The 18,297-nt window shown below is 34.6% G+C and overlaps 1 protein-coding gene across 5 annotated transcripts in view; it reads right to left on the bottom strand.

Moving 5' to 3' along the window:
• Dhc98D (Dynein heavy chain at 89D) overlaps positions 1-18,297 on the bottom strand; it is a 608,487-nt gene that overhangs the window by 486,958 nt on the left and 103,232 nt on the right. For all 5 annotated transcript variants that reach the window (XM_081742517.1, XM_081742516.1, XM_081742518.1 and 2 more), the window contains exons 14-15: positions 10,399-10,548; positions 5,864-6,008 (exon numbers count right to left, since the gene is read on the bottom strand). In XM_081742517.1, coding sequence (XP_081598643.1) covers positions 5,864-6,008; positions 10,399-10,548 — 295 coding nt within the window. The remainder of the gene's footprint in view (positions 1-5,863; positions 6,009-10,398; positions 10,549-18,297) is intronic.

Genomic DNA, 18,297 nt, shown 5'->3' with positions numbered 1-18,297 from the left:
TAACAGTTTTCTCTACTGGAATTTATTTCTCTATGATAATGGAAAACAAAAGATGGAATTTTGGGAAGTTCGTTGGCCAGGAAATCTATAATATATACATTCCAGAAAAACTTATTAAAATCCCAGTGATTTTTACTACTGACGCGCATCTACTCGTTTTTGTACATCACTCAACTAATAAATCTACAACATACAAGCTACTACACTTTTGTACCATCGAAAATAGCTGCTGATAATCAACTTAATAAAAGGAAAGACTAAAATCAAAATATAAAATAACATTATATTTAAACGTGAAGAAGTAAACCAGTATTACAGAACATAATTAGCTTAAAAATGAGTGAGACCAACTTGATTAGAGATAAGTAAGTAAGTAAGTAAGTAAGAAGGAAAGAAAGGAATAAAAACAATGTAGACAAAGGACTTCCTAGAATGGTCAACTAACTCTACCATGGTTTGATTCACCATTGCTGATCTGATTTGCTGTCGCAATAGAAATTTAAACTTACTCTTATGGAAGTGATTCCGCCACTTCGCTATTTCAGTAAAAGATTATAAATGAGTACATTTCAATCATTTTTCTCATGAAACAGCTTTTGTATCACAATACGTTGTTCTTTGTTCTCTAAATGATCGGAATTTTTCAAATGAAACCGTTACACAATGGAAATATTGCACATTCTCTACTGACACTAAACTTCCTAGCACTAGAACTCATCAACAGCTCTAATCGGCTAGATGTGATGTTAATTGTCATCGGCTATTTATTTCCACAACGCATATACAGGGTGTTTCAAAAAGAATGACCTGATTTTAAAAGTCCATATGTATTGATAAAAACATACTACAAAAATGGGGTAAATTCCAAAATACTCACAAAAGCTTCAAGTTTTAACTATGCTATTACAAATGCTCTATATGTCCACTAGCAGCAGCACGAACAACATCTAGACGATAACTAAATTAAAGGCACTGCCCTAGACACCCGAGACACTGCCCTACATTTTAGCCTCCAAGATCGCCAGACATGACCCCTGTGATTTTTTTCTTGTGGGGATATGTGAAGGATAGTGTCTGCATCCCCCCTTTACCTCGTGAGATAGAAGTGAAGAACAAAATAACAGCCATCATAACTGCCGTAAACGCATATATATATATATATATATATATATATATATATATATATAATGTAAAGTTTATGACGAATTTAGCTATCGTCTAAATGTTGTTCGTGCTGCTGCTGGTTAACGCATAGAGCATTTGTAACAGCATAGCTAAAACTTAAAGATTGTGTGAGTATTTTGCAATTTATCCCATTTTTGTGGTATGCTTTTATCAATACATATGGACTTTTAAAACCAGGTCTTCACAGGTCAGATTTTTGAAACACGGTGTACATAATTTGAACTTATAATAGTTTACGAATATTTTCTATGTAATTACTACACACAGATTTTTTTTAAAATTCACAGGCTAAATGTTAAATTCATTTTTGTTTCATCATCCTTTTTCACGAAGATGTTTTGTTGACGTGTGGAAGTGATCAACGGTTTTCTGGATTTTCGATTTTCTTCTCTGGCAGGAACTTTCTACAAACTAACTGCTAATATTAAAAGTGGCGAATCACAATTCTTGAAGAAAAGATGACAATTGTACAAAGTGATCATTATTTTTTCTGGAACTTCGAAGATATCTTCAATCGTAACTAATTTCCGAAGATTCTTGTTTCATTAATTCTTCTAGAGAAGTATCACACGGAGATCCTAACAGTCAGTTTGGTATAGTTAGTTTTAACAAATTGCTGATGAAAGCTTCAACGTACGCTGAAACTGTATATAGTTTACAGGTCTGAATACACAAGGTAAGTGTATTCAATATGTACTCTATATTGTCCATAAATAAGTATCCTATAGATGTTATTTCAGGAATCCTACAGCGGAGTTCGCTTCATTCCGTCTCGAGCCTGAAACCACATGTACCAATGATTACCCTACGCGTGAGCATACATTCTTATAAATACACTTCACACTTATAATGCATGCAAATTGTAATACACCTTCCTAATAATAATAATAATAATAATAATAATAAAACAGCTTTTCCGTAATACTAGATTCTCACCTGTAACTTTGCAAATTCTGGTGGGAACTCTGTTTGATGATAACCTTTTGTACGACATCTGCATCAGACAAATTATTTTCCTTTAAGGCATTTACCAGTTTATATATATATATATATATATATATATATATATATATATATATATATATATAGTATATCTGAAAACAATTTTCAGTGCGCACAAAAATAGCCTTATTGCTGTCAATAACAGTGTAGCAAACGACATTAAACAATAATAATAATAACAATAATAGTCGTGATGACCATCATACATTCAGGTCACTGTGACTTCATAGTGTGTTACGTTGGTTCACGTCCCGTAGTAATGTTCTTTGATATGACATGTGTATTTAATTCGAATCATTTTTTTATTTTTTTTCCCTTTTCACATGATTTTACCTTTATAACCTTTCTCAGATGTAAGCAAGCTGAAGATGAGGAACGTGTTCCACGAAATATGAAGTTGTTTATTTTACTTACTATATTGACTATTATCACCGCTCTCAGCTTGTACCTCTATGGTTTCCACTTTATTTTTTATTTAGTTTTTAAAATTTATACCTGAAACAGTTTCATTTAATATAAGAATTAAAGTCAAAGACGGTTTTCTTGAAAAATTATATCCACATGAACAAGGTTAAAATTAGTACAAAGAATTATGCTTCTACTTTTTTTCTGGGGGGGGGGGGGAGGGATCCAAGCCTGACAGAATTATGACTGCTGTATTGTATGTGAAAGTTAAGTCGCTAATTTGCAAAGACGAAGACATAATAAGGATTTCCAAAAAACAAATTTTCAAGAAAATATTTATTGCAAAAATACTAGAGGAATAAACGGGTAAATGCTACAAAGTTACAAAATGTAGAAATTCATAAAAATGTAGTGTAAGAATTCCTGCGAAATCCGCAGGAGAGGGATAGCGAAATTCTGTCCACTTATTATTTTTGGAATAAAATTCTCCCTACTAAGTTACTGAAAGTGAATAAAGTGACGTTACTGTTAGAAGTATGCAAATTAATTATAATAATTCCTATCCTAATTATAAAAGACAAACACATCAGTCTCTGCGCCACACTATCCTGTAATGTTATACAACCCTGTTTAGAGATTTGTAATGCTGGTTGCAGAAAGACCAGGGGCTCAATTTGAATTACTATAATAGTGTGACATCTCAGTGCGTCACACTAATTACTAACAAAAAACTGTCATTCTAATAGATGTCGCTACGTTCGCTTTCATTTGCTTGCTTCAGGTTAATAGATGTCACTATCTACGCAATTATTGAGTATGACCAAGTCCTTGAATAATTGCATAAAATGGAGTTTGGGGTGGTTGGTGGGCAAACTCAAAGGGAAAAAAGTGTTAAATGTAAACAATTAGATCTTAATTACGGACATTTGTATTTAGAGCAGCCTTTCTCAACATTTTCCACACTGCGGCCCCCTTTAGAGTCTACAATAAATGTGAAAGACCCCTTGCAATATATACAGTTAGTACTGTCCCGTGTTAGGATGCCTACAATGTAGAATGATAAATGCACTTGTAACAACAATGGGAACGGTGCAGGGGAGAAGGGGGAAGAATGTATGTACCACAGAAAATAGCTTAGTCTAGGGTTTTAACAAATGAAAGAATACCGAGCAAGAAGTTCTCATTCCCTCTTTCGTTTTCGAGTCATCTATTGCATCGAAGAAGATTTTCGTTTCAAGATATTTTACAAACATGTACATCAGCCTCTACATGCTTTCCGGCTCTGCCAGAAAAAAATATCGTTGGAGTGTAGGCAGCTTCTTGTAGGTCGAATATAACTTCTCACGCAAATTGATTTGTTATTATTAATTCGATCATTTAACTTAAAATGGTGTATTTCTCACCATTGTGTGTGCCTTCCTAAGATTGGCTTGCGGATCCCCTGCGATCGTCTTGCGGACCCCAAGTTGGGAAATCCTGATCTAAAGTGCACAGCGGGCCCGAAGGCTTCGCTGCAACAGTTATTGTAATTAATTAATGAACTGGTGGTATGGGAAGACATAAAGAACAACTAGATTTAATTATGATCTGAAAACTTTGCAACTGTCGAACCATTCCAGTGAGAACAGGAGTTTATTTTTCACTCTGTCTCCTTTTCTCTACCACTTCAATTATGATGACTTCACACTCTGGATGTGACTCGTGTTTACATTAAAAAAACACGCAAACTGTGTACAATTCTAGTTTGGAAGTATTTCGGAAAGAGCCTATCGGATAGATAAAAAGATAAAAATATAAAGCAATATCTTGGGAGGTAGTTAAACATAAAACTTAAGGGGTTCATTTGGCACAGATGGTTCTAAGTAAGAAAAGACAGAAGTCAAGACCTTCTTTGTCACAGACGATAGTGTGAAGGGAAAACTAGAATTGCTGCTTGTCTTGTGGGTCTATCAGTAATGTGGAACGTCATCTATGCGATTATCTTCACCCATTATTGATAACAACATCAACAACTAAATACTTCCTACCATTTCTAATTAACACCTTCATCTCAATGTTGAGTATTCCAAATATGAATTGGGAGTATGGTGGAGCGATTAACTCGGGGGGGGGGGGGGGGGAGTATAGTTCGATCCCCGACCAAAAAGTCTGTAATAGACAACATGTCCGTGGGTTAGCTCGGGGTAATCCCGCTCTTCCCCCCACATTCTCATTCAATCGACTTTTCTCTCATCATTCATTTGCCTTGATCATCCGTTTCCCTTAGCTTAAAGGGCATAATCGTGTGATGTTAAACTGAAAGATTTCATTTTTTTACAAATATGAATTACATAAGTTGTTTCCAATGAAGACATAGCTTTAAACACATTTTAGTTTTGGGTATTCTAAACTTATTTACTTACGTTTACTTTTAGTTTTGCTAAAGTGGATAACTTTTACATCAAAAAGAGAAGTTAACTCAGAAACATAGTCATCGAAGCACAGCAACTGATCCAAGGTGTTATTAAGTAGGATAATTGTAATGCCTTATCGAAGAGATTGGCATATAACCGAAGTACACGCAAAATCTCAATTTAAAGTATGCGATCCAGCGCGGAATCCTATTTACAACGACAAAAACTAGCAGTCTATGAGTCACGCTAATATGAAAACTTCAAAAGGTTTAAAAGTTACAGGTTGCATAAATATCTAGCTGAAAATATTTAGATTTTCTTAATTCTTATTATACATACAAGACGCCTCTGTCTGTCTGTCAGCCATGCTAATTCCCAATAGCTCATAGTCCAACTAATAGCTGCGCTAGTTGCGCTGCCCCTTATCTGACGCTAAGTGATTCATCGCCGTGCAAACAATTTGCCAATGAACCGAAGGCTTGGAGGGAACAATTGGTATTAATATCGGCACAATACTAATAACAAGAATTATAACTTTACGAGTTGAGTTGATTTTAACGTCCTTTTCAGTAGCGAGGCTATATGAGACGGGACCTACTGATTGGCGTGGAATCCAAACCACATGAGCTCTCGCCGGAAATCAAACCCGGGTTTCCCACGCAACAAAGGCGAGTACGCTAACCGCTTGGCCACGAAGGAGCTCTGATAACTTTACGAACCCCTCTTCGATTGAGATTATTTGTTTAGTTTCGATGTACAGAAACGTGCAGCATTTCCATGAAAGTCTTTTCTCAAAGTGAGTACGTACATTTCCTTTAACATCCTATTCAAGAATGAATTTATGAAGAATATATGAATCTAAAAGATTTAGAACTTACCTTCTAAAGATCCTTCCCTTATTTTTAAAATACTTTTCTTCATGATAGCCTGCACAACAGATTCTGCTTTTCCTTTCCAATTCTCGTATCTGGTTTCTTCATACTCTTTCATTTGCTTTCCAACTGACAAATATAAATTGAACGCCTGTAATTTAAATAAGAAATAATATACTTAAAAAAAAATGTCACACTATATATACACTTCAATAAATTAATTTCTAAAGAAATTGTAACAACCTTCTTGATTCTTGATCCAGTGCTTTGTATTATGTCATTTCAGCTAACGTTAATAAAATTTTTCTTCTGAATTCCAGTATTTGATAATATGACTGTTTAGCTTAGAAAAGTAAATGCTCGTTTGTTCCCTCTCTTTCTTGGAACTAAAAATCATGTATGTCTTCATTCGACGTTCTCATGCCAATAAAATTCGATGTACTTAAGACACAAATATTAATAACAATAAAAATGTTATCAATTTTATCTAATACTGAAGCATTTCTTAAAAATAGAAAGCACCAGATAATCTAACAATAACTAAATAAAGGAAATTAGGACTATATATAAAAAGTTTGTATTTGTTATAAATTATGGTCTTAAGTGTACAAAGTTAATTTTAATTCACTAATAAAATTAATTTTCAAGAGCCCTAACAGAATGTGCAATATTGAAGGCTTTGTTATTAAACGAAGGTGCAAGAACACACGGCGTGGAATCTGTTCCTGTCACTTCGTCTGATACGGCATTTCTTATAACATAATTTCTTTGTTCTTTTACTCTACTGATTGGATCCCTCAACTTAAGATGTTGTAGATAAAAGTGAGATAATACTTATTGTTATACGTGGTATCATGTGACAAGATAAAGAAACAAAATGGCCTATCCGGTTTGCCGTAAGGACCAGGCTGTAACACGTGATCAAGTCAAAGGTCATGTTGCGTGCTAAATCGAGTCTGGAGATTCCAAATCCAGATGTGAGATATTTCAAGCACGTAACCTCCGCGTGGGGCCCTGGGTAATACGCAGAAGATGCATATACTTTCATTATTGTTGATTTGACTCAAACAACTTGGCTTTTGACAGTGTTCTATCCATATTTACCTTCCGTGCTATACACCGTTTTTAAGCTCTTCATTATGTCTTTTGCAATAATATTTCAATTATCCATCTCCTTATTAGAAATATTTGGACGACTCCATTTCTTCATTCATTTCCATTGACTTTAATGTTCATGTTTCGTGATTTTTTACTATGTTCCATTCATTTTATGACAATTTCGTTTTTTGAATGTAGAATTTACATAGTTCGTTCTACACTTAAGCTGAATTTCAGCCATCTCCCCCTTTTGGTTTTTGAGATAAGTGGAGGAATTAATTGTCTTTCACTGATTTTCCATTGACATTAATGTTAATATTTCGTACTTTTTGATTATGTTCCATCCATTTTAGGACAATTTGCTTTAGTAATACAGAATCTGCATAGTCTCTTCTACATATAAGCTAAATTCCAGCTATATCCCCCCAAAAATCTGTTCACATCATTGCAACCAGACAGGCCGTTTTGTACTAATTACAAAATCGTTCTGCAACTTATTGTAGCGTGACGTACTTCGAGATTTAAAAAGTGAATAGATAAAACACAAGGTGTAACCAAAAATTTCAGAAAACTGCACAGTAAAAATAAAAATAAAAAAAAAAAAAAAAAAAAAACTACCCTTAAGAAGCAGCACGACTCAGTACGATTAGTATGGATTAGTATGGATGGAGCTTCTATTTAACATGGCCATAAATACCTTTCATTTATATCTCGAGTCTATGAAGTTCTTTGAAAAAATGGCACAATAGTTCAGTGTAAACAACAAATACGTTAATGTCGCTGTATTGATAAAGGATTTATGCGTATATTAAACTTGTAATTTATTATAGGAATAATCGAAAATTCAATAAAGAATCAACGAAAAACAAGAAAACACCAAACCAATTTAATAAACTTTGAATGGAGATAAAAGCTTGACCCAATTTCTAAAATATACATAAATTGTTTTCGAAAAGCAAGTGTGAAAATTTTCTTCAAATTACAATACAAGATATTAAAAAGGTAACAAAAAATAATGAGTAATTTGAACAATCCCATGCTGACATTAATTTTTTATCTCTGCGCAGTCAGTGATGCCAACCTGGAATGTTATAAAATCCCATCTCGAGGGGCAGAAATTCCCATTTTGCTTTTGAATTTCCCATGCTATATTACTAATAAAATTTGTTAAGCTTAGAGAACATGAACAGTGAAATTAGAGTATATCAGTCATTTTCTTCAATATATGAGAGAATTATTCAAAAATTCCGATCGTCTACGTTTATCAAACAGTTTATGAACAAGTATTTTCCTTAATTGAAAGAGATCACACTACAATAAGTTGCAGAACGATTTTGCAAATAGTGCAAAAGGGTCTATCCAGTTGCAATGATATGAAAGATTTTGGGGGAGATGGCTGGAATTCAGCTTAAATGTAGAGGAAACTATGTAGATTCTATAATCTAAAAGCAGATTGTTCTAAAATGGATGGAACATAGTCAAAAACCACGAAACATTAACATTAATGTCAATGGAAAATCAATCAAAAACAAATAATTCGTCCACTTATCTCAAAAACCAAACGAGAGAGATGGCTGAAATTCAGCTCAAGTGTAGAACGAACTACGTAGCTTCTACATTTAAAAAAAAAAAAATCCTAAAATAAATGGAACAGTAAAAAAAAATCACGAAACATGAACATTAAAGTCAATGGAAATTAAAGAAAAAATGAAGACGTCCAAATAGAAAATGCTGACAAATAAGCACATTTTGTTGTGAGTTTAGTATTTTCATCATGCTTTTGTGCCATAATCTTGTACTAAATGTAATTAAACTAGATCAATTTTATTCTTCAGTCATTGTGTATGGAACGATTTGGAAATTGGACGTTTCTCTGGATATTCTAAGGTCACTCTGAATATTCCATGAATCGATTAAAGCAAAAATGTATAATATATCTCCTGATATACAGTTTTCAAAATGAAAGAACTAATCGAATATTGGAAGTTACAAGTTTAAAATATTTTTCTTGCACAAGAAAAAAATGATTGTTGACTATAATTTTCCAAGTTTAAGATTCAATAAATCTTCGTAATTTTTACTTCAAGTTATTTTATATACTAATCTTAATATTTATTGCTGAAATAAACTCTTTCCCATTTCCTTCTGAATTTTGATCAAAGACATGTAGGAAGTGTTTCGATTTAGTTCCTTCAGTATTTTTGTTCATAACAATTATATACTTTTGATTTGTGTATATAAGGGTCATTCCAAAATCAATGCTTTTATCTACCTCCTCACATTTCTATCAGATTTCAATGAAACTTCCATACACGTAATATGATATTGTTACTGATGCGAACCTTATTTATTTGCAGATAATTAAAGTAACACCATGAACAGCAGAGAAAAAGAAAGTGGGTGAAGGAGTCCCGGGAGTGGGAAATCTCGATGCCAATAAACATTGAAGTGGCAGACCCGCAACCGCAATGACGAATGAAAACCGAGAAAGAGTGCGTGCTGTGATTAGAGAGAATCATTGTGTAGTCACACAGGAATAAAGGTATTATATGATTGATTTTAGACATAATGCTACCGAAACATTAGTTCATGAATTGGGATATAGTAGAATGTGTGCAAAATGAATGCCGAGGAACAATGTAAACAAAGGATGGATGTGTGCTAAAAATTAATTGAAATATTTTGAAGTAGAGGGACGTCTTTTTCAGGAAATAAAACCGGGATTTTCTTCTATGACTCAGAAACCAAGCTACGTGAAAGAAATATAGCATCTGCTTTCACCAGAACACAAACAGGTGAGTACCACGTGATACGCAAAAGGTGATGGTGCCGATGTCCTGGAATAGAAAGGTGTCAATTGTACATATTTCCGGTATAATGATGAACATTGCTCGCTATTTATAGACTTCAAAGGAAGCTGAGGAAAACTATTCGAGGGGAAAAAAAGAAAAGAAAAAGAAAGAGAAAAAAGCACATTCTTCTGGGACAGTGTTGTTCTGCACTATGATAATGCCAATGGGAACGTCACAGGCACTTCCAGATTGAGAAGGTCCGTAATGCCCTAATCTCCTTGCAATCCTCAATTATCCCTATTTGACTTCTATTAGTTTGAAGAAAGATAAAAATAGACAGTATTTCCAAGTCACATTCATATCCTAGTAAACACATGGGTCAAAAACAATCTCCAGAACGGACTTCATAACTACGTGAACGGTGGTAAAAACGTATAAAATGCAATGAACAACAGCTTCATATGAATCCAACTTATGTACCTATTTCACACAGACTTTCCAATTCTTTCTTTTTCGCGGTTTTTTTTTTTTTTTTTTCAGCAGAGTAGGCATTACTTTTAGTTGATCTTTATACCTTAATCTTAAATTTATAAAATAATGTAATTTTTACATATACATAAGAATATATATAATTTTAAAAAAAATGCTTACCTCTTCCTTCAGAGGCGACTCGCAAATTTCTTTCACTTGTTGGAAGGCAAGTATTGGTTCTTTCATTTTCATAAATAATGCCCTCTCCCAGTATATAGAGCCAGCAACAGGAGGATGGTTTCTTAGCATGGGCGGCTTCCTTCTACATTTCTGTAAATAATTATTTTAAAAAAAAAAAAAAAAAAAAAAACACTTTGATAAAAAATAATTATCATGATTATAATAAGAATTCCGCCATCAATAATAAGTCACTTGCCACAAAATGCAGATAACTTTTCATGAATTCGTCTCGAAACGTATCGGTCTTCGTCTTGTCCTCTGTTATACTGTCTATGAATTATGATCATTAGAAACCGAACGTTTACACACTAAAAACATGCAGAATAGACATTAAACAGGCTTATAATTTTAAAAAACAGGCAGTAACATAGAAACTAAAATCAAACCCGATGACATACAAAAACACATACAAATAACACTGTACGTAGTGTTCAAATAATCTAGGAAGATACCTGGCTGCAGTGGGAGGTTCGGATTTAACCCCCTCCTCCTTGAGAAAGATACCATGGAAAAATAAAAAAATACTGCTGAAAATGGAGTATTTGTGGAAAATTTTTAAAATGACTGTTGTTTTCTTTCTCTTTTATAGCATTACATCAATAGCTTTTTAGTAGCTGTAATTACAGCAAGTTCTCGTAATTACTTGATTTTAAGTAGTGTTGGAAACTTCAGCAATGCTTTTCATATCTCCGTAACGGATTGAGATATCAAAGCGCTGTAAACGGTAAAATGATTTGTTTGCCAATTGCAAACGATACAAGTAACTAGATATGATACTTATATAAGCATGTTTTCAAAATAAAACTTTTCGAAAAAAAAATGAACTTTGAAAATCTTGTAACATCGTTCCTATTCATTCGAAACAAGTTATACCACGACCATGTTATCCTACGCTAAGGTTCTTTCGATGTGCGTTATCCTGTCCATCTCAGTTGTGCTGCATGTGTGATAGAAGCTTCTAAACTTTGGATGTTTGTGATACTATAATATCCTTAGTTTGCAACACTGAATAATAAATGTGGTGTTTTGAGTTTTCGTTTGACATGTTGATTTGAAATACAGTACAGCGTCGATTATCCGAAGTAATTGAAGGGCCATGGGTGTTCGGAAAACTGGTTTGTTCGGATAATCGAACTGTACTGTACTGTACTGTACTTCTACAGCCAGTGCCAAACCGACAGAAGTGTACTGATTGTTGAAACACAGCGACTGGCGGCTTGGCCGGTCAGCAGCGCCTTATGAAGGCCCCATTAGAAGCAATGTTCCGCCAGCGGTGGCTCAGTGCGGCGACTACTGTGGGAAACTTGGTTTGGGAGTGAGGGGGATGATGGACGGTAGGGTGGGAGAGTAACAGGTGCGAGCGAGTACACAGTTCGGTTAAGCGGTCGTTCGGTTAACCGACGTTCGGATAATCGACGCTCTACTGTATGTAATAATCTGACGTAGTGCCATTTGAAATGCCATAACTTTATTTTGCGTTGGCAACACTGTTTGTTGGGTGTTTCTGTTTAGTACGTGCTAAGATGTCCCCCTCCTTATAGTTGCTTCGAGCAAAGTTTCGTTTTTCTCCCTATTTTGGTTTCTCCGTTGTCACGGTTGGACATATGTGTGTGTGTGTGTGTGTGTATGTGTGACTGTGTACAAAAATCACGCTTGTCCTGAAAGAATATAAGTCTCACTGCTTGAACCGGTTCCCTCCCCTTGATAAAATTCTGTGTATGTCATTGCCTGGTTGATTGTAGTTTGTAGAGAACTTCCAAATCTAAGGAAAGAAGCATGAAATTCGTTCTATGTGTATCTAATAAATTAATTTTTATGGCATTTTACCACTTTACACAACAGTCGAAATATTTATAGAACTTTACAGGCAACAATATGAAGAAATAAATTGTTGGGCACTTTCGAAAATGAAATTAAATGAAATTTTGAGTTTTACGTCCCACGGTTATGCCGGTTAGGCTAAAGAAGACGGTGATAATGAGTAATGAATGAAATGGTGGAATAAAGAAAGTGGGAGGAAACGGGAGAACCCCGAGAAAACCCACGCACACGGTGTTTGTCCACCACAAAGTTCACTTGGTGGGAGCAGGGTTTGAACCCGAGACCCCTAGCACCAGAGGTTTGGGCACTTTCGAATGAGTAGATAAATTTATAGGCAAAATAACTATATTTTAATCTTGTACATTGGTGGCTCGGCACAAGGAATCGCTATTTGCAATTCCACATGATAACGAGGAATTTTTCTCAAGCTTACAGTTGATAATTATGTTTTTAATCTACAACACATTTATTTTTAATATATTCGTAAATAACATATCGATTGGAACATTTTTACCTTTATACTCTCATCCACCAAACCATTAGCCGAACTACTCCCTCACATTCCTTTGGCGTGGGAGACCCGGGTTCGATTCCCGGCGGGAGCTCATGTGGTTCGGATTCCACGTTAATCAGTAGGTCCACGTCTCATATAGCCTCGCTGCTGAAAGGGACGCTAAACTAAAATCAACTCAACTCCCTCACATTCCTTGCGGTAGCGTTCTTTTTATGTATCACATTGACTAGGACAAAGTTTGTTTCTCTTATTTTTAAATTTCTAGGAAGCAACAGAAACCTTTATAAGAATGAGAGAAATCCTGGTATTTAACTATATGAAATGCTGATTTTGAAGAAAATTCAAAGAATATGCAATATTCAGCATTCAAGCAACAATGTAATTATGTCCAATGAAAGATAATGAGATCCTGTATTCATCCACATGATCATACATTAATCTAGCTTAGTAAACATTAAGCACACCACTCAAAATTCCCATCTCATGCTAATTCATTTTACCTGCCAAAATTTAAAATTCCCGCCGAATATAAAGTATTACTTTCTACAATATAGTTTTGACAATTTTGTACCCACGGAACGAAACAAGTAGGACCAACCAAATTTACAGAAATATATATTCAAGTCGTAGAGAACATTTGCCAATATATATAATTTGATAATTCTCAAAATTAAAAGATGGATCAATGTACCCCTCCCAAATTTTAAAAGGAAAGCACTAATGTATCCATGCCGTATTAAATAGAATTGACCCTGTACTCACTTAAAAACATATAATACAATAAAGCCTCATCAAACAGGACATAATAGGTCAAAAAAATCCAAATCTTAAATTTTTGACAATTTTTTAACCACAAAAGGGAGCAAGCAGGACTAACCAAATTTACAGATATATATATCCGAGTCCTAGAGAACATTTACCAAATTTTGTTTTCTGACAATTTCCGAATTTAAGGTGTGAGCCAACGTATTCCTCCCAAAATTTAAGAGGGTATGTTTTAATGTACCCATGTCCTATTAAATAGGAGGAACCCTATACTAAATTATACAAACATGTAACATGATAAACACTCAACAAAGGGAATAGAATAGATAAAAAAAACTCCAATTTTTTTAATTTTGGGCATTTTAGACCTAAAAGGAATTAGCCGGACCACCCAAACTTATACAGGTACATACCATAGTACTTACTATACTACCCTATCAAAATTTTGGATTTGGCAATTTCAAAATTTAAGAAGTGGTTCTATGCACCCCCTCCAGAAATTTAAGGGGGTGATCCTAGGTACGCCTGGGCCATGGCTCCTGAGCTAGACACCCAGGGGCACAAAAGTTTGATCAAGTCACGCAAAAACTGCTATACATTTCAAGCTTTAAAGAAACCATATAAATACACACAATATAATTATATACGAGGTGTGTTAGAAAAGTAATGACACTGATTTTCTGTTAACGATGAATTTTATTACTTTTACAGATGAAGGTTATCTCCTTCACAATAGTTCTCTTGAGCAGCTACACCAGCGATAAAGGCGTTGTTTTCATTCTTCGTAAAGTGCTGGAAGACTTATGCTGACATACCTTTCAGCTCGTCGTTTACGATCTTGTGGATATTATCCAAAGTACCAAAACAGCGCCCTTTCAAGTAACTTTTGAGTAAAGGAAATAGAAACAAGTCAACCGGACAGAGACCTGGCAAGTAGGGGGTCTGAAGGACCACAGGAATGCTTATAACTGCCAAATATTCATTGATACAGACTGCTGTTTCAAGGTGCAGTATTCAATTGTGTGGCATATCTGGTCGAACATGTGCCACCCTCTTGCAGAATCTTTCAAGAACTTCCGGATAAAAAGTTCGATTGAAAGTTTGCCCAGGTGAACAAATTTCTTGTGAACGACCGCCGATTATCCAAAAAAAAAAAATTTTTTTTCATTCTCAGTTTCTTGGGACGGGGAGAGTTTGCACTGTGCCACTCTAGACTTTGGAGTTTTATCGGAATCGTACTTAACATTCTTGATTCATCACCTATGATAACGAAACTGAAGAACTCTAGCTCCCTCTCAAGGCGGTCCAGAAAATCAAAACACATCCTTCCGACTGGCCTTCTGCTTAGTCGTAAGGTTCTTTGGAAACATCTTAGCGCACACTTTTCTTATGTCCATATCTATAGTATGTTAAAATTTGATAGATGCTAAACACGTTCGAATTTAACTCACAACTGATTATTCTAAGCGCCCATCGACGATCTTCACTCTATTCACATTGTCATCCGTTTTTCAGATTCAAGCTCTCCCCACACGAGGTTTATCTTCCACTTGTTCCACGCCTTCTAAAAAGGACTTATTCCATCCGAACAATTGTGTCTTGGATAGGAAATCATGGTGTCTACCATTTTACACAAATAAAATTCCCTGACTTTTCCAGGTTTTCCAGAGTAAATCAGAAAATTTTCCAGCTATATTGTAGTGAAATTAAGTAACTTTTATTCTCTAAACACTTGTAGTTTTATAATATCTGTTCTCTTGGTTGCGACAGCTGTTATAAAAATATGAACAACGCTTAAATAAGTACCTATTTATTCCTGGCAAGAACAAATTGTTAAATACAATGTATTTTTGATGGCCTCCCACTCCTCTTATATCTCCTTCTCTCCGCTCCTTGTTTCAATACAACTAATATATATATATATATATATATATATATATATACATAAAAGGTGTTTCAAAACAACCAACAACGTTTGGGAGGTGATTCCTGACATCAAGATAAGACGAAAAGTTTAGACCAACCTGGATGCACAAGTGCTTCCTTTCGGAGTTATAGGCTGCCGAAAACATGAAAAAATAAACTTTAAAGGTCCGTAGTTCCAAAACTATGGAACCTATCGTAGTCGGGTCAAGACTTCACTTAGGAACTAGTATGTGCCCTATCCAAAAATCCATGTTTCAGAATCCTAAGGTACTCACGCAACAATTTTTATAGAAGTAGTTGGTGAGTACTTCAAATTATATGCCCGTAGCCAAACTCCGTCTATAAAACTTGTTGCGTGAGTACCTTAGGATTTTGAAACATGGATTTTTGGATAGGGCACACACTAGTTCCTAAGTGAAGTCTTGACCCGACTACGGTAGGTCCCATAGTTTTGGAACTATGGACCTTTAAAGTTCATTTTTCCAAGTTTTCGGCAGCCTATAACTCCGAAAGGAAGCACTTGTGCACCCAGGTTAGTCTATACTTTTCGTCTTATAATAATTCATAAAAATGCGTATAAAGATTTTACATTTCATACCACGTTCTTGTGAGGTACACTCAGTTACATAAACAGGACTATTAAAGTGATTAACTTCTATTAGATCTTTTATTATTCCAGGACATGAAGTAGGGCTAATACATACACGACAATACACACAGATATATGGATACTACGAAGAATGTCGTTGCGAGATACAAATACTAACGAACATTATGGATTTTAGTATTCTAGATTATAAAAGTATTCTATATTTAGTATTTCTATGTAAAATACTAAATACAGAATATTTTTAAAATTTAGAATACTAAAATCTACACGAGATTTCCAATTATGATCACGTTACTGGATTTTCTCTTAAGGGGGCAGACTACTGAATATTTTTGAAAAACTAATAATTTTTCTTTTGCCCGTTTTTCGTAAGTGGAAAGAGGTAATAAAATGTAACTTACCACAATAATAGATAATGTTATTTTACACCCGAAAATACGGATCGAAAGAATTTTCAGTGTTGCCATCCATAGAAATAACAGTGTGACCAGAATTTGAATTACTCAAAAATCTAGGTAAAGGCACCGTCTAGAAAAATAAACTCAACGGTAATTGATGACTTATCATGCTGTCTATCCTTCTTGTTTACTACTTTTTAAATAATATTTCTATTTATTTTATAAACCTTACATAAATTCTTACAAAATAAATAAGTCATTACAAAATAAATAGAAACATTATTTAAAAAGTAGTAAACAAGAAGGATAGACAGCATGATAAGTCATCAATTACCGTTGAATTTATTTTTCTAGTCGCTGCCTTTACCTAGATTTTTGAGTAATTCAAATTCTGGTCACACTGTAATTTCTATGGATGGCAACACTGAAAATTCTTCTGATTTGTATTTTCAGGTGTAGAATAACATTATCTATTATTGTGGTAAGTTACATTTTATTACCTCTTTCCACTTACGAGAAACGGGCAAAAGAAAAATTATTAGTTTTTCAAAAATATTTAGTAGTCTGCAGCCTTAAGATTTTTCATGTGCTCATCAACTTCTTTCATTTCTTTTGCTGCCTTCTCAATGATTTTTCCTTCTTTTTCTTCAGTTCTTCCAACTCTGCAACTGCTCTCTTTCTTTCTTTCGAACGATTTTTCTCTGCCTCAGTTGTTGTTTGCTTTCTCCTGAGAACCTCTTTCCATTTGGCATCTGCATTTCTTACTAGATAAATTAATTGTTTTGAGATTGGCTTGAACCTCTCCATGGAACGTGACAGCGTCATGTATTATTCTCTGCGAAACTAAAGACTCTTCGTGTAGATTATCCACAAGAAACTCCTTATTTAATGAGAAATAGCGTTTAAATGAAGCGTTCCCGTGTGATAACACTAAAAGTTTCTTAACGAACGCTGAAACGTTGTTGTTGGTGTTAGTGTTGTCAACAATAACGAGCCGCAAGTGGTTTAAATGATCCTAGAATCACAAGTGATCTAAACGATCCTTAGTCACGTCAAAATTCTTCATTCTTGTGATAACTGAATCTTGAGTACAAATTACACTGTAGAGTCGTTTTACTTCATCAGCAGCAGGGCCAGACAAATGATGATTCTCTACAAGCACTTCCAATGCTATGGTTATTTGTTCCTTCCCAAGTCCCTTGTTTAAATCTGAATCGGGAAAGAGGCATGCAGCACCATAAGTAAGTGTATTTCAATGGTAATTTGCACAGAATATTCTTTAAAAACCTGTTACGATATGCAAACAATCCCTCCGGAAACGAAGGATATCCAGCTCAGATAACTTCTCTGATTTTAATGCTGTACGTGTCGCAAATCCGACATCAACCTGCTTACGCGAACACGGATCCTTACTACCATCTTCTAGGCAAACTTTCATCAGGTCTTTAGAACTTGTTGTTTCAATCACAATGGATTTTTTAACAAATCTAATCATAAGGTACTTTAGAAGTTTAAGTATTTCACCATAAAGAAAAGGAAGCATTGGTGAGTCTGACTGAAATTTGGAAAGAAAGGTTGAATGTCTGCAGCAACGGTTTGGAAGAAAGTTAATTTAGCTCCAAGCAAAGAATCTTTCAGACATGATTTAATAATTTTAAAGCTGTCACAAGATGGTTCTCGATTATTACCTGAAACTGAATCTACCTGAAACTGAATCGACACTTCTTTAAGTGTGGTAATAATCACTGAGCTCTGTCTACTACATTCACGTTTTCTATAAAAATATGAGTACTTGCTACAAAAAA

The sequence above is a fragment of the Thermobia domestica genome, chromosome 16 (genome assembly GCF_964235325.1).
Source record: "Thermobia domestica chromosome 16, izTheDome1.hap1.1, whole genome shotgun sequence".
In the NCBI taxonomy this organism is placed as follows: Eukaryota; Metazoa; Arthropoda; class Insecta; order Zygentoma; family Lepismatidae; genus Thermobia; species Thermobia domestica.
This window is presented reverse-complemented; position numbering and strand designations above follow the sequence as displayed.